The following is a 25,802-nucleotide window of genomic DNA, read 5'->3' as shown; positions in this document are numbered from 1 at the left end:
AGACATCTTGGATTTAGAGAAAGGCAGCCACACAATATATAAAAAAATATATATGATAATATGCTGATGTTGAGTAAAATAATGTTTACATTGGAGCAGCTGATAATTTCATCATGCTCTAGGAGGAGGAAAGATGAGAGACAGGGCTGTTTAATCAGCTCTGCTGAGGCCACTGGACTTCTCCTTTCCCTGAACTGATTTCATAAAAATTAGCTGCTATAGGAACTTAGTAACTTTTAGGATGGTGCCTGCTTGTTTGTTTTCCTCTTGCATTGTGTATTCTTCTGTCTTGTTTATTACTGTTCTCATGTAAGCCCCTCTGGGTGCCTTTTCAGCTGAGGACTGGGACAAAAACCATTTTTACAAACACACAGGTACACATCACCATTTCTGGTTTCTGTCATTGCCTCCAGTTTCATAAAGGGGTGGGGGAAAAGAGAATGAAGCCAAACAAACTGGAGCACAACAACCACCCCACAATTTCTCCACCTTCCCCCTTTTCCAAGTAGAGAGGAAAAACCCAGTTTGTGCAGCATTCTTACTGTAGTTTTTATTATACATTAGACCTACAGGAAGGAAGGAAACAAGCAAAAAGGCTCTACACTGTGCTCAACAATATGTAAACAACAGAGTGAATCATAAAAACTTTTATGACACTAATAGTGCCTTTTTTGACCACCTTCAGAGTAAGAAACAAACATTTTGCTAATGCACCAAGTTACAAGGAATCGGCCATCTGGAAACGGGGTTAGTTAAGTTGAACAAATCCAGACTTATCCTGCCCCAGTGAATGGGGGTGGAGGTGTCATGATAATTGTTGGTAGCTGACCACCATCTTTGGAATCTGAGCTCCCCTCCTGGGAAGGGTGGGGGCCCATGGCTTCACCCACACTAGAAAACAGTGGATGTGTGAATTTCAAAAACAAGGCATTAAATGTTTTAATGCACTGAAGACAGATTCACATCATTCCAAGGTTCAGAATTCAAGTCGAATGCCACTCTTGAAAGCAACCCAAATGATTAGATGTTAAAAATGATTAGGTTGTATGCTGCTGTGTGTTCTGCTTTATAAGGAGGAGAGTACATAATGGCCGGCCACAATTCAGTACTAATGATTTCCAGACATATATATGTATGTGTGTGGGGGGGGGAGAGAGAGAGAGAGAGAAGGGATGAAAGAGAAAGGAAGGGACAAGGGAACTATGGGTTGTATCTAATGCTAGTCATACTCTGCGTAGACCCATTGAAATGAATGAAGATGGCTAACTTGGCTCCATTAATTTCAACGGGTCTGAGTGTAACATAGACACAATCCTATACCCCCTCCGCATGAACAAGCACTTGACAAATCATTGCAATGTCTGAGTCTGCAAGATTTGCTCACCTGATTAATAGGTACAAAGGGATGAAGTTTATGGGCAGCAGCTATAGCAGGAGAATAAGTAGAAGCATAGACAGGTTCCTATGGACAGGGGGCAGAAGCAATATGAGAGAATTAAAAAGGTATGAAGATGATGTGCAAGACGGTAAGGGACAAAGTAGTGATCACTTCATGCTAAACCTTTTGTAGTAGTTTGCAACCTTATCCATCAAATTTCTCCCACACCAGACAATATTCTGCAATAGTAAATAAAAACCACACACACACACTTTCCTGAAGCCACTCACATGCGATAATTAAAAGCTTTAGTGGTATCAGAAAGAAGCATGCCAAAATAGGGCTGCCATACATCTGGATTTTCCTGGATCTTAGGCAAGTCAACTGCATGAGAAAGCATATGTACAGCACACCATTAACCACAAAGCAATGCTTTTAGACTGCAATGCGTTTAGCTCTTCCTGAAACAAAGAACTGTCCATTATTTTGATGCACCACTTCCAGAAAGGGAACCATTGGCTGAAGGGAATACAGAATTGCACCCAAAGAACCACCACAGTGAGCCTAGAATAACCCCTATGCATTAGAGTCAGGCTTACCCAAAACAGCTTAGACATGGCATTATAATCTGTAACTCCTCCTCCTTCCTACAGGTTAAAACAAACAGGAAACATTGCAGAGCAGGAGAGAGGTGTAGCTGCAGGAGGAACCTTGCATTCCTAGTGCCACTGCTCCTAGTCGGATTAAAACTCACAGTGGGTCTGCTGAACATAATGATAGCTGCAGTTCCAAAAGAAAAGCAAGCTGCCGTCTAGTGGCTAGACCCACTACATTTGCCATGGATATTTTGGGAATCAACGCTTGATGTAAGAATAGCTCTAAAGCAGGATGTCAGCCTGAAAAGGTCGCTTTTAGGTCTCAGTAGGAGATTAAAAAGCACCATTTTTGCAGGAGCACTTTGTTGGAATGAAACGCATTTCAAACCCCCTTTGCTGATTTAATATTCCACTCACATGACTTGGAGCTCACTGCATAATCTGGAACTCTAAGCCGACTAGGGTGTGCTTTTCAATAAAGAGACAACCTAACAGAGATGATTCGAACGTTTCCCTCGTGCGATTATGAAACCGTGACGGGAAAGGGAACAAGCCAAGAAGGCAAGGTCAGATATGAAAACAGATAAGCTTTAGTTCATGCCTAGGAGTCTTCAGTATACTGAACCAAATACAATTTTAGCTGCTAAAGCTGAATGTTGGAACATTCAGACAGATAAAGCAAAATACTTCTTCACACAGCACATCCGGAATTTGCTGTCCTAAGATATAATGATGGCATCAAAAACCTGAATGGCTTTAGAAGAGGAATAGATAAATTCATGGAAGATAAGGCTGCCAATGGCCACTAGCCACAATGACTATGTGCAGCTTCCAATGTTGGAGGCAAAAGGCCTCTAATACCAGTTGCTGGGCAGCAGAAGTGGGAAGAGAGGCATTAATGTTCTGCTTATGGGCTTTCCCTAGGCATCTGGTTGGCCACTGTGAGAACAGGATGCTGGACTAGATGGGCTTTGGCCTGATCCAGCAGGGCTCGTCTCATATTATGTACAATACGTGCAATAGATTTGAATGTTAAACACAGGGGGTCATTCCAGGAGGCAACATGGAAACAACTTATTGCTATTAAAATATGAAGCATGTTCTAATTCAAGGAAAGGGTGCCACAAATAGCATGTCTCTTATAACATCACAGGTTGGCAAAAAAAAATTATGATAAATAAGGTCCAATTATGGCAGCCCACGTAAACAAAAATCTGCTTGCCCAAGCAGACTTCTGGTTTCTCTTCTCTCCTCTACACCCCACATGTTCCAAAAATCTGCTCCAGAGTGTTCCCCAACTATGTGGAGCAGATTTTGGGGGTTTCTGGAAAACTGTATGGTAGAGGGGAAAAAGAAGCCCTGTTGCACAAATGCTCATACTATATTGGATCTTGCCTAATCTCTGTATGCCTACCAACAGCTATTTTTGGAACCAAGAAAGTTGGCATGTACAATAAAAAGGTATAAAGTTTCACTCCAAAGTATGCAAATGCTTTTATAGTGAAAATGTTTTCCTCTATGCATAAAAGGGCATTACAAACCATCAGCACTCAGGATACCAGTTTGCATAGTAGATCTCAATTATATGTAAAACATTTTAATTTAGAAGAGCACCCCAATATTAAGGCCATCAATTTATTTTAATTCCTCATTCTCTAAATAACTATTGTTTTATGGAACACCGTGGAGTGGGGAGGTAAAAAGGCTTGATATTTTATGTATTCACTTGAAATAGTTTAGGGTGCCTAAACTATTTTTTAATAGTGGCGCGGGTGGCGCTGTGGGTAATACCTCAGCGCCTAGGACTTGCCGATCGCATGGTCGGTGGTGTGAATCCCCGCGGCGGGGTGTGCTCCCGTCGTTCGGTCCCAGCGCCTGCCAACCTAGCAGTTCGAAAGCACCCCCGGAAGCAAGTAGATAAATAGGGACCGCTTACCAGTGGGAAGGTAAACGACGTTCCGTGTGCTGCGCTGGCTCGCCAGATGCAGCTTGTCACGCTGGCCACGTGACCCGGAAGTGTCTGCGGACAGCGCTGGCTCCCGGCCTCTAGAGTGAGATGAGCGCACAACCCTAGAGTCTGGCAAGACTGGCCCGAATGGGCAGGGGTACCTTTACCTTTACCTTTAAACATTTCAGAGGTGTGCTTAATTCCTGGAAAAATAATGGACGTTCTTCTCTAGATGCAAAAGAGCCTTAAGCTCATTTAAGCATTTAATGCCATACTTTTGCTGAAAACCATTACAGGTCTATTCCACTGGATGGCTGTGCTATCTTACAAGTGCATCATTTATTTTTAGAAGAGTTACAGGTTGCTGCTCCAAGCTACATCCAGAAGTATATGCAAGACGTACCAAGCAAAGTCAGCCACAGGCTTCAATACATAACATCATGCACCAACAGCCAATTAACAGTTTACACAATTTTCAAGAAAGCAAAAATATCATTCCTAGTATCGTTTTTCTGAACAATTCCTACTATAAATGGATGGTATCAGAGATTCAGGTTTGATCAGCCAGTGTAGCTTTCATCAGCACTAGAAATAATGCAGTCCTTTATAAAATATCAGAGAGATGCCCAACTGCAGATATGCAGTAAGAGAGGGCCTTTGAGGAACTGAATGCTGCTGTCTTAAAATGAAGCCATGACTCTTCCCCATACTAGATATTTGAAAAGTAAGACAGGTTTGGAGTGGTAGTGAAATAGCAGTGAGATGACATTCCCTAACTTGCATTTTAAAGGCCATTAAATGCCTTTCTGAAAGTTCCAAGCTGCTTCCAGCATTTGACCTTTTGCGCCCTAGTCCTACACTTTGAAATCTTTCCAGTGAACGAGGCTTAAAAGCAAAATGTGTGTATCATCCAGCTTTTCTGAGATTGATGTGTTTAAATGTCTGGACTAGTAAGGATACATTCTGGAGGCATCTTCTTCCAGGATCAGATTTAATAGCGTATTTGGTAACTGTTGGGAGATAAACTGCTAGTATGAATCTGCTGATTATTTCCTGCTGGCCATTTGTATGGCTCTCTTGAAGACAACATTTTATTATATCATAGAACAGTGGTTTTCACCCTGGAGTGCCTTAAATGATGGTCAGGGGTGCTGGGTGCAACACTGGCCTCCATCCCTCTTTCCTTCCTCTGATGCCCTCTCGCGTCTCTGCCTCCCAAACGCCTGCACAGCTGTTTGATGCAGCAGCCCTGACTAGAAGCTCCCCAGGTCAATGGATGCCTCTGGCGCTGGCCAGGGGGTGCTGGTTGCCAGGAGCTGAGGCAGCCTCAGAGTAAGCAAGCAAGTGGGCGAGGGAGCCCAGTGAGGCAGTCCATCAACCCTTGCTGTTGGGAATGGACAGACAAATGGGAGGCCAGGCAGGTGCTTCACTGGCCTTTCTTGTGCTCCCTGCCTGGGAGCTGAGTGCCCAGTGCTGAAGGGGAGCCTTTCCTCTATGCAGGCCTGGCAGCGCCTGCTGCTGCCTCTCAAGGTAAGGTGCTGGCCTCACATTCACCATTGGCCGGTCTCCATTGGGGTACTAAGGCTGGGGGCATCCTCTTCCCAGGCCACTGTAGGGCAGTATGAGGGACCAGGGGTGGCGGCAGCAGCTGCCCAGAGGATTCCCAAGGAGAGAGGAGAGGAGAGGAGTGGAGAGGAGACTGAGGGAATGCTCCACAAGGGAGGGTGTTCAAGAAAGGGTGAGAGGCTGCCAGCTCTGCAGGCAAGGGGTGACATGACTGGGCTCCTGAGCCCCACATGGGTGCCACAGAAAGAATGTAGTTGGTCAAGGGAGCCGTGGACCCAAAAGAGGTTGAAAACCTCTGTCGTAGAAGGTTCTACCTCACCCCTCCAGCAAGTTTCCAGGGCTGTTCTAATCTGGACATAGTCAGCTCTTTGGTTTGATCTGCCAAAAGCAATCCATTTGAAATCTTAAATGGAATTATTCAATGAAGGTGGATGGTGAGAAGAGACACTTTGGTTTGCCATAAAAAGATGAAGACTGCAATTCTACTCCACTGCACACCGTGGGGCTTACTTCTGAGTAGACATGCCTAGGAATGCGCTGTGAATGGCTTCTGAGTAGACATGCCACCTGTTCTGGCTAATGCACTTTGAGTAGCTGGCTCAGCCAGATAAAAGCCACACTTGAAATTGCATACCTTTTTATCTCCTTCATCTAAGATGAATGAATTCAAAATCGAACAATTAGAATAACAAAAAAGGGAGAATTTATTTCAGCAGCAGAATTTAGAAGAACCTGCTAAGTTGAAGATTATAATTTTTTAAAAGGAGGCTGAGAGGGGGCTGTTTTCATAGCAGATCAAGTGATCAAAGAATTTTTAGCTGATTAATCATGTGCCCTTCAACTGTTCCAGTTACTTAATTAAATTTAAAATAATTTCCATATCATCAAAGTCTTGGTATAATATAAATACTTTTTGGAGATATTGAAGGAATTGAATTAAAGCTTCCTTAACAAAAGCTACCATTCTTGGTTTGAAGAAAAAAAGACATAATGATAATATTGTCATGCTCTATAATTAGACTGACTAACCTGAGCCAAAGAATGTTTTTGTTTTAAAACAGTGTCCTTAATGCTGAGCCGAAAATCGATCGGCAAATGCTTTAGTTGATTAATCAATCCTTTCAGTATTACTTTACACCATACAATTATAAAGAGAAGAGATAAAATGGGATAATTCAGGTTAAAAGAGCACTGTAAGTTCCACGAATGAATTGCTGTTAGTGACCTCAATAAAATATACATTCTTTAAGATTTCACATCTCACACTCCAGGAAATAGAGCTACAGAGCTACACAATACAGAGAGGTGAAATCCTACAATACTTAGAACAGCAATGAGGAACCTGTGCCTCTCAAGATGTTGGCAGACTACAATTCCCATCAACCAGCATTGCTAGTGGTCAAGGATGAAGGAAGTTGTAACTCCAATATCATCTGAAGGACCACAGGCTTCCCTTGCCTGACTTCAAAAAATTTTCTCTTCTACTGCGGTTGTGGAATGGACTCACTTCTCACCTATGATTCTTACCAAAGAATAACTTGTTAAGTAGCTAAATATCCATTAAGGGTTGCAGAAACAATAAAACACAAGAGAGCTGTGCCACATGTTATTCTGGAATAAGCTTCTGCAAATGAGTCCCCTAAAGCTTGCACCTCATTTAAACTTTTTTTCTTTAAAGTGAGACCATGAGACTTTTTGCTAAAATGTACCAACATGGCTATCTTTCAGGATTAAAATACAAATGCACTACTTTAAAATGAAAATGGCTATGTGGTACACTTTGAGGAGCCGTTGGGAAAGGACTTTCAAAGAGCCCTGTGCTGTGCTGCAAAGTCCCAAAGCGAAGCATCACAGGACATCACTTTGATGTTAAGGGATTCACAGGTGTGCAGCCCTGTCCACCAATCAAATTTGGCCCACCAAGGTAGGGATGTTAATTTCTGTCCCTCAGGCCAGATAAGGGCCCCCACCCTGCCTTTACATTAGATCTGCCTTCCCCAACCTAGTGCCCCCCCCAATGTTTTGGACTACAACTCCCATGTGTGCCGGCCACTATTGCTAATGTATGGTGGGAGTTGTACTCCAAAAGAACTGGAGGACACCCGGGTGAGGAAGGTTGCATTAGAGGAATACTGCTTTGACTCTGATGTTAAGTCAAGATGCTCCTAACGTAATTGCATTCCTTAATTATTTTGCAAAGCATATGTTTAACGTTCTTCCATTCAGACATAAACCTCGTGCCAAGACACCGGGGGTGGGGAATCATTTGTTCAGCAAAGAAAGCATCTCAGATAACTGTCCTCGGTGCATAAGAGAGATAGATTGGTTGTGCTTCAAGTTCAAACCCGGCTGGTGATGAATTGCCATGCTACAAGCAACAGCTGTTACCTCCAGACAGGCATGCTTCTCTAGCATTGATGCATCTGGAGCGCCGAAGTGCTTTCAAGTGAAATACCTTCCCCATACATGGGCAACTTTACCTTCTTCGCAAACAGCGGCTCCATCTCTGGCAGCTGGGGGCCACGCTCAACGACAGATAACCGGCCAAACTCCGGCTTTTTGTTCAGCCTGTTCTTCCAGTCTTCTTCACCGCTCTTCTTCAGGAGTGCCAGCCTGAAAGCGAGGAAGCCAAAAGATAACGCGCTGAACTATTCTGAGCAGTCTTCTGTATCCCTTTCACGGGGCTGTTGCACACATTACACAGCAACACACCTGGGATTGGGGGTGGGTCATGACTCTGTGGTGGTGCACATGCTTTGCTGGCAGAAGGTTTCAGATTTAACCCCTGCCATCTTTAAGTAGGGCTGGGGAAAACTTTGTATGCGGCTCTGGAAAGCGGCTGGCAGTAGACAGAGGACCAATACAAGGCTCAAAGTAGCTTCCTACATCCTACAGCACATCTATCCCCACATCTTGTTGTCACAGTGACCACCCAGATACCCCAATGCAGGTCCTGAGCCCAAGTGCATTCTCCCCGCTACGGTTTCCAGCAGCTGGTATTCATAAGCATTACTGCCTCCAACCATGAAATCAGAGTATTATAGATTTTGCAAACTTGCCTTAAATGTTTGTGTTTTTAACTGTTTGTAGATGTTTTCAACAGCTTTAAACTGTTTTAAAATGTGGTTTTATTTCTAGTTGTATTTTTTTTTAATTAAAAAAATATGAGACATGCTTCCTGCCCTGAGCTGCTTTGGGAGGAAGGGAGGGATATAAATTGAACAACAACAACAACAATAATAACAACAACAAAAACCATTCAGTTAACAATTCATAAATATATGGGGGGGGGAAATAACAAAATAATTATAAAACCACACCCATATTTTAGTCAAAACTATACATAATCCGCCTCTCCAGAAGCCAATATACTGAACAATGTTAAGTTACAAAACCATTTTCTCTCAGAATTTAGACTGCACGCAGCTTGGGGCAGGGATCTGTCTTTTTGTGGAGTGTGTGTTATGTTACTCTGTAAAATGCCATGCACAGATTCAGGGTAGGGTGGGGGCAGGGCTGTAGCCAGGCGTGCAGGTGACGGGGGCGTGCAAAATTGGCTAAAAATATGTCCATAAATATAAATATAAATTAGTGCCTCATAAGAAATGGTTTTAAACAGAGGGTGAATTGAATATGTGGAAGCGGGGGTTGGGGGGTTGGAGGAGAGGCGGAAAGAGGAACTAATTTGTCCATGGCTATGGGGCACAATCTGGACAGTTCAGGGGCACAAGTTTACCTAGCTACGGCTCTGGGTGGGGGAGACAGCTACCACTTCTCTACCTCAAAAGAGTGAGCTCTGACCCCTGGCCTTAATTTTCCCTGGGGAAATATCTAAGCGATATGTACCAAGCAGTGTTCGAAACTCCCGTATTTCTTGGTGCATTTTGCAACAGTGAATTTCATTAGTGTGAGCAGTTTCTGAGCTCTGGATGCAGTATTTGCGCCTAAGATTTCAGATTAAAACTGCAGAGTGGAAGGAAAGGAGGAGCTTTGTTTGCCTTCCCACTTCCAGCTACTCTCTGAAGACTGGAGATGAGACCCTCTTAAGAATATCAGGGAGGGGGCAGGGGAAGGACTAGACCATGTGAAAAATGTACAAAATATTTTAGCTGCAGTTATTTTCAGCTCTGAATTCTTGTTATTAAAACAGCAGGCCTATACATTCTGTTGTTGTGCCCATAACATAGGTTTAAGGTGCCATTTAGCTTCTAGCTTTCATATCCCAGTTTCCAACACTGGTACCAAGTAATCCTTCATCCTTGTGCGTAAAAGCTGAAAGACAGGAAAAGCCACACCAGAGGAAACCCCACTCCTGCTGCCTCTTGCCCAGGGGGAGTCTGCTTTCTTCTCTTTGATGTGTTTTGATGTGCTTATTCCACACCCTCTGGGGACAACCAGAGGTTCTGTGGCAATTTGACACTGGAGCAGGGGTTGAAAGTTCCCCATCTTCCTTGCTTCGTCTTTTCCCCCTCCCCCAGATCCTTCCTCAAACAAGTGGGCTGCGTATCACTCCTTAAAGGAGCTTTTGTGTTTAGTACAGGCAATGTGGCCATTTCTTTTGTACAGTATTTTGAAAATAACCATGCAGCACTTCTCTATCATCAAATGCATGGAAGTGGTAAAAAAGAAAAAAGGAAATAAAAAGTACTGGTGAGTAGTTCTAAACTCAGCACACAAATATTGCCAGCATGTTCACTGCTTTGTTGCTGGACTACAATTCCCATCATCGTTATCACTGACCATGCTGGCTGGAGCTTATGGGCGCTGGAGTCCAGCAGCCTCTGGAGGGCTACTGGTTTACTATCCCTGCTGTAAACTCATGGGCAATATTGGAATCAGGCCACTGATTTGATGCCAAACTATGACCTGGAATACACTTAATATGCCTTGGAGAGGAAAAAAACTATAGCTGTGTGAGGAGATCATCAAAAAGGCCCTACAGGGGCTGTGTACAGTTGTACTGTGGTTTTCCAACAGCTTAGTTCTTGAACCTTTTGGCTCCCAAACACCGCAAACCTGGAAGTGACTGTTCTGGTTGGCGAACTATTTTTGGAAGCCAAACGTCCAACACGTGCAGGAAGCTCCTGCAGCCAATCAGAAGCCACACCTTGGTTTCCAAAAGTTTTTGTGAGTCAAGCTGACTTCCAGAACAGATTCCGTTTGAGAACCAAGGTATGACTGTACATTGCATGCCAGACCAACTCAAATTATAAGGTGGGAGAAGCTTAATTGTTACTTATAATGTATGCACATCTGTTTGCTATGCATGGCGGAGAGAAAAAACGTCTAGCTCAACCAGGAATTATCCACATACTTTCATGTCCATTTCCAGAGCCGTTAAGGACACTTCCAGGTTGAAGAAATAGGGTGGGAACTCAAAATGCTGAATATTACATTCTGATCATGGACTACCCACAGCCATTCTTGCAAAAAGCCATTGTTTGATTTGCTGGAGTCTAACAATTTGGTTCAGCTATCTAACGGAAGATGGAGAAATTAATTTGAGATTTTCACTTCACTGTATTCAGGAAGGGCTGTAGTAGTAGTAGTAGTAATTTATTTTTTATATGGCGCCCATCTGACTAGGTTGCCCCAGCCACTCTGGACGGCTTCCAACAAATTATAAATCCACAGTGAAGCATCAAACATTTAAAAACTTCCCTATACAGGGCTGCCTTCGGATGTCTTCTAAGAGTCAGGTAGTTGTTTATTTCCTTGGCATCTAATGGGAGGGCATTCCACAGGGTGGGGGCCACCACCCAGAAGGCCCTCTGCCTGGTTCCCTGTAGCTTCACTTCTCAAAATGAAGAAACCGCCAAAAGATCCTCGGAGAGGGATCTCAGCATCCAGGCTCAATGATTGGGGTGGAGAAGCTCCTTCAGTGGACTATGTCCCTTGCACACAGAAGGTCCCAGGTTAAATCCCTGCCGTCTCCAAGGAATGCCCCCTTCTGAAAACATGGACAGCCTCTGCCAGTCAGTGCAGACACTATTGAGCTAGACAGAGCATTGGTCTGACTTGGTATAAGGCAGCTTCCTACGATCCTAAACTATAATACTGATTTACCCAGATTTCAAGGATGCCTTCCCTTTATAGTTTCACTTTCAACACTAAACTTTTTTTCCTTTTTAATTATCACTCAGGTTTAGACTTTATGATTTTAATACACAGATTAAGAAATTCCCCAGTGGATGTTCTTGCACATCACCACACTAAATACTTCTACTATAAAAGAAGAGAGAAAACAAGATACTTCAAAAGAAGAAGAGTTTGTTTACCTTTCTTTAATTGACATAGTTTTGTTGGACGCGTCAAGGGTGTCCTCCATAATTTCAGCTTTGCTCTCCCTGGAGTCTAGTTTTCCCTCTAACAGCTCAGAGGTTTCCTGCTGTCTACAGGATCCCGCAGCCGCAGACTGAGAATAGCTCTTTGTTGCTGCTGTTCCCACAAGTTCTGAAATTGGCTCATCATGCTCTGAGGGGTGGGGGGTGGGGAGTTCAGAATGAGTGCTTAATTGCAAAAAAGCAAAAACCTGCAAAACACATCACTCAAACTGACAGGTAACTTCTTTGTTTCGTATAATGAATTATACAATCCAGGTTACAAATTAGGTGCTTTCCACCACAATGATGGATTTTTCTCATGCTTTACAAAATTACAGTGTCACTAGAATTCTGTGGCTAGAAGAACTAACCAAGAGTCAGTGATTCAGAAGGAAGGAATTGTAGAGCCACAGAACTGTAGACTTGGAAGTTTGGGGACTTGGAAGGGCTGCAGGCTTAGCAGAATAGCACCTGCTTTTCATGCAAAAGGTCCAATATTCAGTCCCCGTCAACTTTAGATAGAGCTGGGACAGATCCATGTCTAAAATCCTGGAGAGGTTCTGCCAAACAGTGTAGACAATACTGAGCTTGAGGAACCAATGGTTTGGCTCTTTATAAGGCAGCTTCCTTGAGTCCCTGTGAGTTCTCATAACTCTCCAGTGCAATGAAAATAGATGTTGAGTTTCTTGCATCATTTGCAAGATGCCAAAAATCTGACATCATACGCATGTGAATGTGAACGCGCATGCACACACAGACCCAGGTGGCTTGGGGAAAATGGTACTTCTGGTTATTCACACTAAGAGATTTCATTGAGTCCCAATGTAGCATGCTAATGTATTGGTCCTAAATGATGCAGTATACAATGCTAATGTGTTTCTTCCACTGAACGCCAGCGCTGGGGAAGAGCAAGATGGAGAAAGAGGCAATTCTCAAGTTTCCCAAGGAACACATTTCCAGAGACTATGCTGTCCCCAACTCAGGTAAAGGACTCAAGCGAGAATGCTCAGGCAAAAGCCCTCGCCTTTGTTGAATCTTAAAGACACGTCACACCACAGTTCTGGTCTCTATCTTGTATAATCCGACAAAAGCCACAACAATGATGCCCAAGTCATCATGGAGATGAGTGATTTTGTACACTCAATTAGCATTGCTAATCTGTCACAACAGGCCTCCAAAGACTACAATACCCCATGTGCCAAGTCAGACATCCGCTTCCACAAAAAGCATCTGTTGGGTGGTTATTTGAGGTTGCAATGAAGGGCAAAAAAGTATGCCTCACTACCACACAATAGACATGGTCATCGTCACACTTTACGGTGTATGTGTGGGTGCGTTGTTTACAATTAAGTGTCCAAGGTACCAATCAGCAGCATTAACAATGGCACTCAAGATGTGGTTGTGGAAAATGGCCTGTTGCATCTCGCCGTTCCAAAGTGAGGTTGTGGTCTGAACAGAATTGCCTTTTCTGTACCGCAGAAAATATCCAAAAGCATTCAGGAATCCATTGGATTCAATAAGCCACCAGGGTATACCATCTTAATCAGTATTTCACCCCAGGAGAGGGGGGCAGTGCAAAGTTCTCTCTCGCTGAAATAAACGACCACTAGTAAATGGTCCAACTATGACAACAGGGTTACTTCAGTGTCTCTTCCAACCATGACAATATGAGACAGCCCCACAGATGTCATGGAGGCCATGAAGCTGGCCCAAGAGTGGTCACAGTGTGAAAGCTGTTATCTCCTACAACTAACAACCTGTGTTTTTCCACCCCATGTTAATTATTTTTAATACAAGCATTTACAAAAAAACCCCACAACCCTTAGCGAGCGACAGATGAGGCATTCCCTCCTCCCCCCTCACAGAGGACAGAATGCCTCTTAAGCTAAAAAGCTTGTTAGGGACACCTGTATAAACAATGGTCCCCGCCCCCTCTTCATAACTGCTTCAATCATCTACAAATTTATGCCATCCAAGCCTTTTAATTAATTGCTTTTAAGAACTCAAAACAACAAACAGGCTAAGATTTCTTTAAATTGGGTGGCAGCACACACTGAGGCATTTACCTCTCTGCAGGGTTGATCTTGCCACAATTCCTTCATAATCCATCGTTTCCTCAGAGGACTGGCCTTTGACTTCCCGTTTATTCTTCAGAGTGTCGCTGGCGAATTCCTTTTGTTCAGCAGGCTGACAAAGAGGCTGTGGGCTAAACAATTCCATGCTGCTTTTTCTTGGGAATGCATATTTCATCTCTTTGTTGTAGTCCTCCGTTTTATCAGGAACAGGAAGCGGTGGCTCTTCCTCAAAAGAGCTTCGCTTTCTCGCAGCATTCTCTTCACGTTTTACGAATCCCCTGGGCTCTGTCTCTTCAGGCTCCCTCGACTGCCAGTTGCTCTCTCTCAATTCCACCGAAGGCTGCCACAATTCCGTTTTCAGGGTGTTTTTTAATGAAGTATCTGCGTTTTCCGCTGGAGAGTGGTATCTGAAATCAGGTTTCCCAATCTCATTCACCACCTCGTCTTCTGCTGGCTTCACATGCAGATCCTTACTATACACCGGCGACAATGCAGACACCATGGTTGAAACAGACGTTACAATAGTAGGGGACAAAGGGGCAATTTTCCCACTGTCACTTTGCACCTGTGGAGCAATATAAAGAGACTTAAAAATTAATAATTCACAGCCACAGGTTTGGTAGCCTGCAATTTAGCTGCCACACCCCTTCAGATACAGAATGAGGGTTGGCTAACACAAACAAAGGTTCACGTTTCATATGACCAGCGAAAACAAAACAGAAGTGATCCCTCTTTCCCCAGCTTTCCATATTTTCTAAAGCTGCTTTTCATTTCCACAAACAGCTCTTCCTCATTAACATACCACAAAATATCAGCTAGTATGTTAAGAGCCCAGTGGTATAGTGGTTAGAGGGCTGGAGTAAGTATCAAGGAAATGCAGACTGAAATCTCCACCCAGCCATGAAGCTCCCTGGGTTTCTTGAGCTAAACTCTCCTCAGTGTAACGACCTTACAGGGTTGTTGTGAGAGAAAACTGGGAGGGTGGGGGAAAAGAACCACCATCTATGCTGTGCTGAGAAACTTGGAAGCAGAGGGTGAAACAAACGTAATCTGTAACAAATTAGTTTTTGATAACTCATTTTTCCAAAAAATATTTTACAAATGCTTTTGCAGTGTACATATGTATTATACTCAGGGGGCATTTCCTCGACATTCCAATTCTACAGTTCACCTATGGGCATTACTTACTACTTTGTTCTCAGCCTCTTAAGATACAGTTTATGGAACCTACGCATTCCCCTCCCAATTCTTGCTGAGAGAGTGAACTTGCTTAAAGTAAAACACATTACAGTTACCCTCACAGGTATAAGGAACTTAATCCAACTAGAGCTATGCCGTCATGAAGCAACAGCATATCACCCTCTGGAGAAATATTATGGCATCAAATGCAAAAGAAAAATAGACCTGCCACTCATACTGTTTTCAACACTGCAGACTAGTATAATAAAATTGAACACAGGTGGGTGAAAATCTATATACATGCAACTCTTAAATATAAAACAGCACCTCAAACAGTATTAGCATCAAAGCTTTGAACAACATCACAGCTAATGTCTCCCTTCTACTTGTAATGCTATTTTCCCCCCAGGCAGCAGATGGGATTCGTTGCTTAAACTTGCATTATGGAAAGAATCTGCTGTACACTGGTGCCTAAAACCCAATGGGGAAAGTTCACTAGCCAGTAAACAACTTTGTAATTAAAGAGCAGGTGTATAGCTTGGGGAGTTCAAGACCCAGTGTTACTCCTGGATAGAGAAGTGGCAGCTGTGGCCACAAGTGTTTTTGGCTAGCTTAGACTACAGTCCTGGAGAAGGCAAATCTTGCCACAGTTACACATACCTTGTTTACATCCATATAATATTACTGTAATGTGCTGTACTTGGGGCTGGCTTCAAAGTGCTTTGGAAACTTCAGCTGGTGGAGAATGAATCAGCTAGGTTGCTGACGGGAGCCCAGTTTTAGGATCAGTGGTGCAACAATAAAACTACTAGCACATTTCCAAAGCTAAGAAGAGTCTTGTATGGTTGCAAATTGGATGGGGGACCGCGTGTTGAGATTCCTGCATTGTGGGGGTTGGGCGTGGACTAGAGGGCCCTGGGCATCCTTTCCAAATCTACAATTCTGTGATCAGTGTATCTTTGCTGGCTTATGGTATGTTTCACAAGACCCAATTCAAAGTGCTGGTTTAAAGCCCTAAATGGTTTGGAAGAAGAACATCAAGAGGCCTGCCTTCTTCAAGATTCAGGTAGGTAGCCATGTTGGTCTGACGCAGTCGAAATAAAAAAATAAAAAAACTGTCCAGTAGCACCTTATAGACCAACTTAGAACAAACTTAGTTGTTATAGAACAAACTTAGTTGGTCTATAAGGTGCTACTGGACAATTTTTTATTTCTTTTTCTTTTGCCTTCTTCAAGAAAAGACTATCCACATGCTGTGACTGGCAGGGGGGCAGGCTCCGCATCCCACACTCCAAAAAGAGGTGAGATAGTTGGGCTCATGGGAGAAAGCCTTACCAGTGGTGGCACCTGAGTTCTGAACACACCCTTGCCCTGGGAACCTCTGTCCCTGCTTTCTATAGGAAAATGACAACAGCTCTTTTCCAATGACCCTTTTGGTAAGATGCTGTTTTAAGTATGCTCTTCAATGAATTTTGCAACTGCTGAGTTTTCATATGCTGCATATATTGTTCATTTCATTGGATATAGTATTGCTTTTATTGTTAGTTGTTTTACTGTGATCATTTACTGCCTTGCAGGTCCCATTTCTGGGACAGAAAAAGAGGGAACACATATTCAGTAATTTTCTGAGCTTTTAATTTTATCGTGTAAAAGTGTTGCAGAGTTGAAAAACGCAAACTTCAATGGTGAAAAATCAAGTTAAGCTAACATAGTCTTCAACAAATGTAGCATTCCAGATTCAGATTAGGGAACTGAATCTAGGATAGCCCAATCACTTGTGCATTTCAAAATTTGGGGAATAGTGGTGTTTACCAGTCGCATCCTATCGGCAGTAGGATTTCTATTAAGAGACTAATTATTACCGAAACTGGGGGGGGGGGGAACCCTCTGTCTTTAAACAACTACTCAAAGCAGAAACCAAAAATCATCACGAGTGCAATGATATAAGGGCTTGGACTTGGCATTCAAATATGAAGAGTAATGGCCACTGTAGTTTAGGTTTTACTCTCAGGTAAACACAAACAGAAGCCTTCCAAATTGTGGCATTAGAAAGATGTGTCTTGTCTGCTTCTTGGCAAGCCGTTGCCTGTACATGCTGTGACAGCAGTCACACGGCTGCATTAATAGCAAGGAACACGGTGCATCATTCGATGACGACTTGCACCAACATCCTATGGAGACTTAACTTGGGGTGGCTAAGCCTGATTGAACTCATGGCACCTAACAACTGCTGAGTAAATATGCCCAAAAATCGGCTGCCAGAAGAAAATATCCTGTATATACCTACCTGCTCAACTTCTCCAAGTGTGACAGGCTGTGTCTGATAACGAGCTTTCGACCTCCTTTGCCTGATATCCCCTCTGCTCCTTGTGGAGACTGCCTTTGTTATGGGTTGAGATAATTTGTTAAATAAGGCCATCTTTTCTGCCAAGCTCAGGGTGGAAGAGTCTGGCTCCCCAGACTGGTCTTGCTCAAGGGCTTCTCTGGCTTCCTTGATTTCTTCTTTAGCCGATGTCTTTTGGTTCGCAGATGCCTGCAGCCTTAAAAGTGGAACTGAGAATCAGTACTGAGAGTTGCTAAGCAGTTAGCAGTCTTGTAGTTTTAGATGTAGAGAGCAAAGTACGGGGTGGGGTGGGGTAATCAGGAAAGCTAACAAACAAAATGTGTTGGCAATTTGACTAAGCTATGAAATCAGCTTTATCAAATCTGTCTGAAGAACTACAGTGGTGCCCCGCAAGACGAATGCCTCGCAAGACGAAAAACTCGCTAGACAGAAGGGTTTTCCGTTTTTGCGTTGCTTCGCAAGACGAATTTCCCTATGGGCTTGCTTTGCAAGACGAAAACGTCTTGCGCTTTTTTCTTAAAGCCGCTTGAAGAGGCGCAGTTGCGACGGACCGTGCTTCGCAAGACGAAAAACATCGCAAGACAAAAAGACTCGTGGAACGAATTATTTTCGTCTTGCGAGGCACCACTGTACTAACATAAAATAGCATTTTGCGATTTGTTTATAAATGCTCCCCTAATGGCACTGCTTGCAGAGTGATGACTAAAAGAGCCGTCCTGGTGCCAAAAGAATGCGGTTGTACGGATGCAGTGAACTAGACAAATAGTCCACACTGCTGGGGTCTTAAGTGTTCTGAACTCTCTTCTTCACTGCTTCTGGTCCTCACATGCACATCTGTGCATAGATTCCATATTAATGTGCACAGTGGGTCTTAAAGGAGCCACACTGCACATGTGGGAGAAAGACATCCAAACATCTACATCTACAGCAGGTACCCCTCTTTGTAGGGGTACCCACCTTCTTACCTCCCCCCACCCCCATAAATTTTATATAACTGCTTGATTGTTAAAACAAAACAAAAACCCAAACCTCAAAGTGGTTTACAAAAAGATTAAAAAATAAATAAATCTTGACTTCCCTTCTCTTCCCTTCCCTAGTCCATGGGGACAAAGGTCCTTGAATGTGGAGTGAATTTACCTCCTGCATTAGTATTGCATTGTCTAACTTTTGCCAATCACAAAAGGGAAACAGGGGGGGGGGAATCACCTCAATACAGCAACACCAATCCACACAAGAAGGAGCAGAAGTGGTGAAGCCAACAGTTCCGTAAAGGGTCAACCAAGCCCTGCATGCATTAGCTTGTTCGCAGACAAAGCACACAGCAATGGCACCCTTACATTGTCCTCTCTCTCTCTCTCCTCTTCTACAAGTCTATATTCACTGTGTCAGTTCTGGGTTGTAGGCATGTACATAGGGGACACACAGGGAAGACTTGATGTGGAGCTGCTCACACATTGAGGAAGGGTCATAACTCATAGGTTATGCATGAAGAAAGCTCCAGGTTCACTACAGTCATTGTAGACAATTAATAAGAGAGATGCGACCAATGACAGCTTCCTACGGAACTACATTTCCTATGTTCCATATGCCCAGATGGCCAAAACCAAGAGCTGGGAGATATTCCTAAAGACATAGTCACAGTAACTTTGGCTGAACCCTGTTTAGAAGACAAAAGTTACAGTAAAGTGCTTGCAAGAGGCGATAGGGAGGATTAGAACGATACCATGGCAATATTGCTCTATCATCAACCTGTGCTCTCTCTTGCTTGGCTTCACACATCTGTTACATCTTTCCTCTTCGACTATAATGACATAGACCCTTGTTAGTTCCCAAGAGAGGAAAGAGGTTAGGCAATCTACTGAGTGATTGCGGACTAGACTAGAGGACTAGACTAGATCTGGTCCTAACCAATGTTGATGACCTGGTTAGTGGGGTAGAAGTGGAAGGATCATTAGGCGTGAGTGATCATGCTCTTCTGAAGTTTACTATACAGCGGAAAGGAGCAGCCAAGCATACTAGGACTCAATTTCTTGACTTTAAGAAAGCCGACTTCATAAAACGTAGGGAAGTGCTGGGTGAGATCCCATGGACAACAATACTAAAAGGAAAGGGAGTTCATGATGGCTGGGAGTTTGTTAAGAGGGAGATACTAAAAGCACAACGTCAGGCAATACCAATGAGACGGAAACATGGAAGGTGCCTAAAGAAGCCAGGGTGGCTATCTAAAGAACTTTTAACTGAATTAAGATTTAAAAAGGATGTGTACAAAAAATGGAAAAGGGGGGAAACCACCAAAGAGGAATTCAAACAAATAGCCAGCACGTGTAGACACAAAGTCAGAAAAGCTAAAGCACAGAATGAACTCAGGCTTGCTAGAGAGGTTAAAAGCAACAAAAAAGGCTTTTATGGGTATGTTCGTAGCAAAAGGAAGAACAAAGAAACAATGGGGTCACTCAGAGGAGAAGATGGTGAAATGCAAACAGGGGACACAGAAAGGGCTGAACTACTCAATGCCTTCTTTGCCTCAGTCTTCTCCGATAAAGAAAACAATGCCCGACCTGAAGAATTTGGAGCAAATGATTCAGCAAAGGAAACACAGCCCAGAATAACTAAGGAGATAGTACAAGAATATTTGGCTAGTTTAGATGTATTCAAGTCTCCAGGGCCAGATGAACTGCATCCAAGAGTATTAAAAGAACTGGCAGATGTGATCTCAGAACCACTGGCAGTCATCTTTGAGAATTCCTGGAGAACAGGCGAAGTCCCGGCAGACTGGAGGAGGGCAAATGTTGTCCCTATTTTCAAAAAGGGGAAAAGAGAGGACCCAAATAATTACCGCCCAGTCAGTCTGACATCAATAGCAGGGAAGATTCTGGAGCAGATCATTAAGCAAACAGTCTGTGAGCACCTACAAAGGAATGCTGTGATCACCAATAGTCAGCATGGATTTCTGAAGAATAAGTCATGTCAGACTAACCTGATCTCGTTTTTTGACAGAATTACAAGCCTGGTAGATGAAGGGAACGCAGTGGATGTAGCCTACCTTGATTTCAGCAAGGCATTTGACAAGGTGCCCCATGATATTCTTGTAAAGAAGCTGGTAAAATGCGGTCTTGACTATGCTACCACTCAGTGGATTTGTAACTGGCTGACTGACCGAACCCAAAGGGTGCTCATCAATGGTTCCTCTTCATCCTGGAGAAGAGTGACTAGTGGGGTGCCACAGGGTTCTGTCTTGGGCCCGGCCTTATTCAACATCTTTATCAACGACTTGGATGATGGACTCAAGGGCATCCTGATCAAATTTGCAGATGACACCAAACTGGGAGGGGTGGCTAACACCCCAGAGGACAGGATCACACTTCAAAACGACCTTGACGGATTAGAGAACTGGGCAAAAATAAACAAGATGAATTTTAACAGGGAGAAATGTAAAGTATTGCACTTGGGCAAAAAAAATGAGAGGCACAAATACAAGATGGGTGACACCTGGCTTGAGAGCAGTACATGTGAAAAGGATCTAGGAGTCTTGGTTGACCACAAACTTGACATGAGCCAACAGTGTGACGCGGCAGCTAAAAAAGCCAATGCAATTCTGGGCTGCATCAATAGGAGTATAACATCTAGATCAAGGGAAGTAATAGTGCCACTGTATTCTGCTCTGGTCAGACCACACCTGGAGTACTGTGTCCAGTTCTGGGCACCACAATTCAAGAAGGACACTGACAAACTGGAACGTGTCCAGAGGAGGGCAACCAAAATGGTCAAAGGCCTGGAAACGATACCTTATGAGGAACGGCTAAGGGAGCTGGGCATGTTTAGCTTGGAGAAGAAGAGGTTAAGGGGTGATATGATAGCCATGTTCAAATATATAAAAGGATGTCACATAGAGGAGGGAGAAAGGTTGTTTTCTGCTGCTCCGGAGAAGCGGACACGGAGCAATGGATCCAAACTACAAGAAAGAAGATTCCACCTAAACATTAGGAAGAACTTCCTGACAGTAAGAGCTGTTCGACAGTGGAATTTGCTGCCAAGGAGTGTGGTGGAGTCTCCTACTTTGGAGGTCTTTAAGCAGAGGCTTGACAACCATATGTCAGGAGTGCTCTGATGGTGTTTCCTGCTTGGCAGGGGGTTGGACTCGATGGCCCTTGTGGTCTCTTCCAACTCTATGATTCTATGATTCTATGATTCTAACAGAAAGGAGGAAGACAACTCATCTACATTCCGAAAGCCAGAAAGACATGTGGATGTCCAATAGAAAAAGGCTATATAGCCTGAAAGTTCTGGGGTATTTAAGTGTTCAAGATTTATAGATCCAGAAGGATAAGCCATGTTGGCCTGTTGTAAGAAAAAGCTAACAAAAACAAAGTGGTATAAGTGAGTGCCCTCTGTTAGCACACAAGATTCATATCTGACTTTGGGTCACAATAAAACAGCTACCCTTTGAGAAATCACAATTCTCCTATGGTTTTTCTACAGTGTTATTTCCCAATGCTGCCTTTTGCATCTCTTAACTTTAAAATCACAAAATGCAACAGAAACAAGCAAAGAAATTTGTGCTTACACCTATAGGTGGTGCAATTTCTCATCCTTCCATTAATTCAGCAAATTGTTAGAAGTGGAGAGAAACAGAGGAGGGTGCAAGTTGCGGTATCAGAAAACACCTGGCTTTTTCGCTTTTATTTGAGACACAACAAAATGTCTTTGCTCAGCTTTTTAACATGCAAAGTTCTTCTGCATTTGAGAAATGCGCCTTCTAAAACAAGGCAGTGCACTTAATTGGAAAGCTCCTGAATCAAACACTCAACAGGCAAAGAAGTCTATTGTTCTATCAGTCAAACACAGAAAGAGGACAAGAACAAACGATGTTCTTAAAAGTTCCACCGAATTGCTTGGAACACTTAAGACACTCGGGTTTTATGGATGCGTTTGCTAGCAATGACCCTTGTGCTCCCTGTAACATGCAAGTCGTCTCCCCCAGTACCTGGTAGGATGTACAGTGCTCTTAACTACAGTGGGATTAGGTATTCTTGCCACTATAGAATGGGTATTCACAGTACGTAAGGCAGAGATAGGTTCACTTTAAAAAGATAGCCAAGGGAAGGAAAATGCACAAGAAGAGAGAGAGAGAAGAGAAGAGCATTAAGAAAAAACATACAGTTTGAACCACATAAACAAACCAATAGTAATTCCCCCCATTTAAAATAATTGGACATTTTTAAAAATAAAATTGCATTGTTGATCCCATAAAATATTTGAAAGAAGATGGTCAAGGACATCCTGATATTCTATAAAACTGAATCATTTTCATATGCATTTTACTTTTTTAAAAAAATAAAATAAAAAATCTTGGCTGCAGGGCAGCAACATTGGTGCTCTGAAAGAAAGTTACAAGATGTACAAAAGCACTGGATATAATTAATTAATGTGATGATGCACAGGTCTAGAAGTCTTCTAGATTTCTTGTAAGATTCAGCAGCTTAATTGTGCAGGGCTCAAGGCAAGGAATCTGTTTCACTTGGCTTATAAGCCAGAACTGCAATTAACTCCTCCCTTACCATCTTTCATCTATTGCTTCATAAGCTTATATTGCTCATGCATTTTGTGTTGCTCCATTATCCCTTTCCTCCAAAAGCAGCTAGAAAGATATTCCCTCTGGCATACATTTCTCAAGGAAGCTACTCCTTAGCAACAAGCCTTTTTCCTTATTACCAAGCCATAGGCACTTAATGAATGGGAATTTAGAGCTCCATTAAAAAAACCACAACCCAGTGGAATAGCAGACCTAACACATTTCCAGGACTTACGTAGCTGCAATGACCACTTCTTCGGTGGTAATAGGCTGCGTGCGTGACCTATCCTGCATTCGCCTTAGCCTTCTTTCCACCGCAGAATTCCTTGAATGTGGCTTCGGAAAACTCTTCCCGTCAAACGACTTTTCCATTTCCTAGAACCAGATGCACACCAGAACCATCAGGTTAACGGAAAGGAAGACTCCCAAATCAAGAGGGTGATAGGCTTGTCGCTCAGTTCAGAAGAGGGTTGTACAGTGGCAAAAAGGAAGCTGCCGTATACTGAGTCTGCCATTTGGACCATCTGCCATTGGGTCCACCTAGCTCAGGATGATCAGTGCTGAATAGCAGCAACTCTCTAATGTTTCAGACAGGGGTCTCTCCCAGTCTTCCCTGGAGATGCAATGGATTGCATTTGGGGCCTTCTGCACACAAAGCAGATGCTCTACCACCTTCTGTGACACCTATGCACCAACTCCCAATGGCCACACTGGCTGGTGATTGATGGGAGCTGAGCAATGCCTGGATGGCCGTAGCTTCCCCATCCCTGCCCACTCACTCATTTGCCTCCTACACACTTGTGGCCCAACTCCTTCTAGTGCAACACATGAAGCTGCTTTATACTGCCCTCAAGCCAGTGGGGGCATCTAGCTCAATATTGTCCACATTGACTAGCAGTGGTTGTTCAGGGGTCTCTGCCAGCCCTGTCCGAAGCTTGAACCTGGGACACTCTGTACGCAAAGCTCTGACACTGAGGTGTGTCCCTTCTGCAGACTGAAATGGTGAGGGAAGACAAGGAGGACACTTACCCTGAATAGCAACCTCTTTGCCGCAACACTCAGCTTGGCTCGCTCGTCCACTTTCTCCTCATCTACAGATAATAAAGAAGATTACATTACATGACATATCTTTAGATAAATCCAAGAGATTCTCAATTTTTTAACCCCCCCCACACGTAAATAACCCAGGAACACAACTGACAAAAAGGTACATCAAGAAAGTGAAGGTCTGTTCGGTTCTGGGCAAGACAGTAACATCGCTTTTTAATGAGCATCTTAGCTGCAGAATGTTATATAGTGCAATTTTAAGAGAGTCAGAGAATTGCTCTTTCCTGGCAGTTGTAAGGGGTTTCATATCCATAATTTTCAGTCAAAAGAGGTTATATTCTGGTATTTGTTTGTCATTTATGCTGAAGATAATGAAACTACTTACTTCCTAGCCAGAAGATCTGAAAACCTCCCTTGTGACCCAGAAAACCTGCTTATTTTCTCCATTCTCTCGTAACACTGCCTTCATTTATTCTCCCTTCCCATTGCCTCTTTTTGTGCTGTTATCTAGATTGCAAGCCCCTCTGGGCAGGGATTCATTTCACCTCTTGAGGCTGAGGGGGAGTCAAATTTGGTCAAGGTGTCACTAGCCTGCCACTAAAGGCTGATAGGTAAAACATGAAAATTTACCCATAAAAGAGCATGGCGAGAAAAAAAATCTTACCTTCAGGAGCTGGCATTTCTGGACTGAATACAGACCTATGGGGATTTTACAAAAGAAAATATCATTATGAGTTGGAAATAAAAATTGCAATAAAAATCCCTAAGCCTAATCTGGTTCAAGAGGGACAGCAAATAGGTTGCAAATGGGGGGAAAAGGTTTTTCAAGTTACAATAGTGTTTCATTTACAATGACCCTTAAAAAGCAAGAAGGCAAGCAATGCCAGCCAGGTGTAAGTTGCATGAAGGAGAATGATGTCAACTAAAATTAAAATAAAAGTAGTCAGAACTTCAAATATTCTGCCAATGGTTACACACAGCACTGACTTTTGGCTTAAAGCCTATGAATTGTTCCCCTTTCACCTTAAAACATATAACATAAGTAAATGTATTTCTGCTCAGAGTTGTGTGATAAACAGCCTTTAGAGTAAATATTGAACTTTTTATTTCAAAAATTAAAAATAGACACCTTGAACTACATTGCCACCTTATCTGAATTAATATTTATGTTGAGTTGCATTTTTCCCAAAGACTACTTTTATTACTGCCAGCTGTCATTCTAAATAATGCTGCTCCAGTGCGCTGTGCCATACAAATGCCTACCTATCTGTTTCCTTTCGCTCTGCTGAAGTTATAGGTTGAGTCCTAAATCTCTCGGAAGTCTTTCTACTTTCCCCAGGAGAAAAATAGCGCCTTGGCCTCCGTGACCCTCTTTCGTGTTCAGCACTGGCAGACAAATCAGTACCTGATGTTGGCATCTCAAACTGAGATTCACTTTTTTTTTTAAACCACATCAGAAAGTGCAAAGAAAGGAAACAAAGAATTAGGATGGGGAAAGAGGGAAGGGAGAAAGAGAGAGAGAGAGAGAGAGAGAGAGAGAGAGAGAGAGAGATATGAAGGACAAATATAAAGCATCCCACCAAATCAGTCCATTATCAATCACTCTGCATGCTCCTGGAAAACCATGCATAGAAAAGTAAAAAGTCATTCCATTCCAGCTGCCCCAACATCAGAACTTGCACTAAGCAAGCAGAAGCACAAACGAACAAGAGAATTCAGGACAACTCCGCCTCCAAGACACACTAGATGGGAACGGACTCGTGTGTTTGAAGTG

The 25,802-nt window shown here is 43.2% G+C and overlaps 1 protein-coding gene across 15 annotated transcripts in view; it reads right to left on the bottom strand.

Annotated features, from left to right (window-relative positions):
- SVIL (supervillin) overlaps positions 1 to 25,802 on the bottom strand; it is a 145,567-nt gene that overhangs the window by 27,569 nt on the left and 92,196 nt on the right. For 9 of the 15 annotated variants that reach the window (XM_082193702.1, XM_082193703.1, XM_082193701.1 and 6 more), the window contains 10 exons: positions 25,292 to 25,462; positions 24,693 to 24,727; positions 24,011 to 24,072; positions 23,217 to 23,356; positions 22,394 to 22,489; positions 17,353 to 17,605; positions 13,878 to 14,451; positions 11,767 to 11,962; positions 7,969 to 8,101; positions 1,385 to 1,462 (listed from right to left, as the gene is read on the bottom strand). In XM_082193702.1, the coding sequence (XP_082049828.1) occupies positions 1,385 to 1,462; positions 7,969 to 8,101; positions 11,767 to 11,962; positions 13,878 to 14,451; positions 17,353 to 17,605; positions 22,394 to 22,489; positions 23,217 to 23,356; positions 24,011 to 24,072; positions 24,693 to 24,727; positions 25,292 to 25,462 (1,738 nt within the window). The remainder of the gene's footprint in view (positions 1 to 1,384; positions 1,463 to 7,968; positions 8,102 to 11,766; positions 11,963 to 13,877; positions 14,452 to 17,352; positions 17,606 to 22,393; positions 22,490 to 23,216; positions 23,357 to 24,010; positions 24,073 to 24,692; positions 24,728 to 25,291; positions 25,463 to 25,802) is intronic. The other 6 variants (XM_082193708.1, XM_082193712.1, XM_082193714.1 and 3 more) reach the window with 4 other exon arrangements.

This window comes from Podarcis vaucheri (genome assembly GCF_965113315.1).
Source record: "Podarcis vaucheri genome assembly, chromosome: 12".
NCBI classification, from domain to species: domain Eukaryota; kingdom Metazoa; phylum Chordata; class Lepidosauria; order Squamata; family Lacertidae; genus Podarcis; species Podarcis vaucheri.
The sequence above is the reverse complement of the archived record's forward strand: the minus strand, read 5'-3'. Positions and strand labels throughout refer to the sequence as shown.